Source organism: Telmatherina bonti (genome assembly GCF_933228915.1).
Source record: "Telmatherina bonti genome assembly, chromosome: 5".
Taxonomy (NCBI): domain Eukaryota; kingdom Metazoa; phylum Chordata; class Actinopteri; order Atheriniformes; family Telmatherinidae; genus Telmatherina; species Telmatherina bonti.
This window is the reverse complement of record NC_136623.1, coordinates 23411595-23414084: the sequence shown is the minus strand read 5'-3', so window position 1 is coordinate 23414084 and position 2490 is coordinate 23411595. Positions and strand designations below refer to the sequence as shown.

General features: G+C 38.7%; 1 protein-coding gene across 1 annotated transcript in view; it reads right to left on the bottom strand.

Moving 5' to 3' along the window:
* Positions 1-1873: 1873 nt before the first annotated feature.
* c4b (complement C4B (Chido/Rodgers blood group)) overlaps positions 1874-2490 on the bottom strand; it is a gene marked incomplete at both ends in the record, with an annotated part of 19278 nt that continues 18661 nt past the window's right edge. The window contains 3 exons of the mRNA XM_079241108.1: positions 1874-2012; positions 2098-2230; positions 2325-2408. Of these exons, the coding sequence (XP_079097234.1) occupies positions 1874-2012; positions 2098-2230; positions 2325-2408 (356 nt within the window). The remainder of the gene's footprint in view (positions 2013-2097; positions 2231-2324; positions 2409-2490) is intronic.

Genomic DNA, 2490 nt, shown 5'->3' with positions numbered 1-2490 from the left:
CCTTGTCCTGGCCTTTAAATATAATGACTGGTAATGACTGGAAAATACACCTGATTAAATTAAATGTTCATAAAGTTCACAGATATGTGATAGGCTAAACCAGAATGTTGGTCATGAAAAAAAACGTCCATATATATATGTATGTATATATATATATATATATTTTTATATAAATGTGTGTGTGTTTGTGTCCATACACTTGTACATTTATGTAAGCATATATTTTTATGTCAAAAGCATTCCCTCTTTTTGAAAACAGCTTCTTCTATCTTAACAGTGTTGCATCATTAACATGTATGTCTCCTGTCTCAGCAGGTCTCCCTGGCCGGGAGTAGCAGTTCCTGTTGTCTGTTGTCTTTCTGTCCTCTTCCCCCCACACAGTAGAGGCAGATGGCTGCCTGTCCTTGAGACGGGTTCTGCCGGAGGTTTCCTTCCTGTTAAAAGGGAGTCTTTTCCTTCCCACTGTTGCCAGTGTGCTTGCTCAGGATGGGAGATTGAGTTGGACTCAACTCAATCTGTTGGTTTCCTTATAGGCTATTATGAATTGGCTTTCATTACGTTTTCCTCTCTGCCTGTAAAGCGTCTTGAGATGGCATTGCCGTGATTTGACGCTATATAAATAAAGTTGAAAAGTTGAAGTTGAATTTGCAGTCCTGCATAACTATGATCCATAATCCAGTGTACAACATTCCTCTTAATAAGCTACTGGCAGTGTTACTGGGACAGCTCTGGGTTTAGGAGACAGATTTACTCTTTGTGCACATGACAAGTCACTGATTACTTCTAATGGGACTACAGTGAAACATTGATCTTTACCAATGTGCTGTTGGCTATTGGCAGCACACTGAAGTAATTTTGAGATCTGCATATTTATTTACCTTTTATTTAGTCCAATCTAATAAAATGAATGTAATGTTAAATGGTGAGGCTGGAACAGTGCAAGCGTTGAGGTTGGTGCGATTGAAGTGATGGTCAGTGCCCTCGTGTTGCTTACATTGGACCTAGCCTCAGAGATTGGAATAATATAGGCACATAAGCCTTCGCTTGTTCACCACCTACTCACTCACAAACCCCACCCCCACCACCGTCCCTCACTATGAATTCTGTAATTACACCCAGTAACTTCTACATCATGTCTCCTGTTTGAACAGTTTTGAGAAAGACATATTAATTCTCTTAAATAATGAACTTTAATAATTATAAGGGAATTACTGGTCTAAATTATGCAGTCTGAGCAAGTGAATCAGTCTCATGTGGTCAAAACCACTCCCATTGCTTCCATTTTCCCCGGCTTGCGGATGTTAAAAAAGGAGTGGGCCGAACTGACCGGGGTTGGGTTGAGAACAGAGACCCCTCTCAGATTCTTTGCTGCCCGTGAAGTAAAAAGAAAACATTTAAAGAAAAAACCAATATGTACTTGACAGAAAAGGTGAAGTCAAGCTGAATCACACTAGGAGAAACATGAAAGAACAAATATATATATTTATATATTTGGTCAGACTTTCTGTTTGAGTGTTCACTTTTGATTTGAGCAGTTCTTTAAACACGCATAAGCAATGATAAAAAACATTGGTCACCAACATCAAAACAATGTAAATTTTAACCTAAATGCTCATCGCTGTATTAGACATACAGAAAACAGACAATGAAGCTGTGTTGCAACTTAAAAGAACAAAGTGGTGAGGACAGGTTTAACACGTCATCTGATAATGATCAGCACTCATTACTGATGGATGGTTCTAATAGTGTATGGTATGATACTGTAAAACAAATAGCAAATGAAAAGCTCTCTACAGACATGCTGGCTGCAGCAAATGGGAAACAAAACTGCAGTCAGGGAGCTGAAATCAAAGCTAACATGTGCATATGTTTTTCACTGTGTGCACCCATTCATCTTATACTCTTCTACAAACTTATTAAACCCATAACAAGCAGCTCTGTTGACACTGTGGCACTCTTGCTCCAGAGGCTTTCTTTCCACCCAGGTGTTTGAGTCCAACAGGTACTGCATCCTATAAAAAGAGTTTGAGTAAAAAATGTTCATCAGTCCATATAAGGTGGTGCTTTTATTGATATTATTTGTTATCGTGCACTCACGCTCCGTTTGAGTCAGTCGTGGAGCCATCTTTGCCCATAATGAGGTACTGCTTTCCCAAGTCTAACTGGCCCTTGCAGTGAAGCCTCTTGGCAAACACTCGAACAGAATTCTCTTTCACATTCACAAGTTCATCTAGAAAACAGATGATAATAATCTTTATAAAACGCAAATCAACGATAAACGCAGACAAAACTGAGTTATTTAGGCAAGCACTTAGTTAACCTACTTGATCTGAGGATCTCGTTTACAGTGGTTTTGTACAGCTCAAAGTTGCTCTTCAAAGATACAGAGTTTACTGTAACAATGAATGCTGGAACACAGCAAAAATCCAAACATTAACATTTGTAAGCTTTTATCAAGTTGCTATTACATGCTTACAATATAAAGTTGAG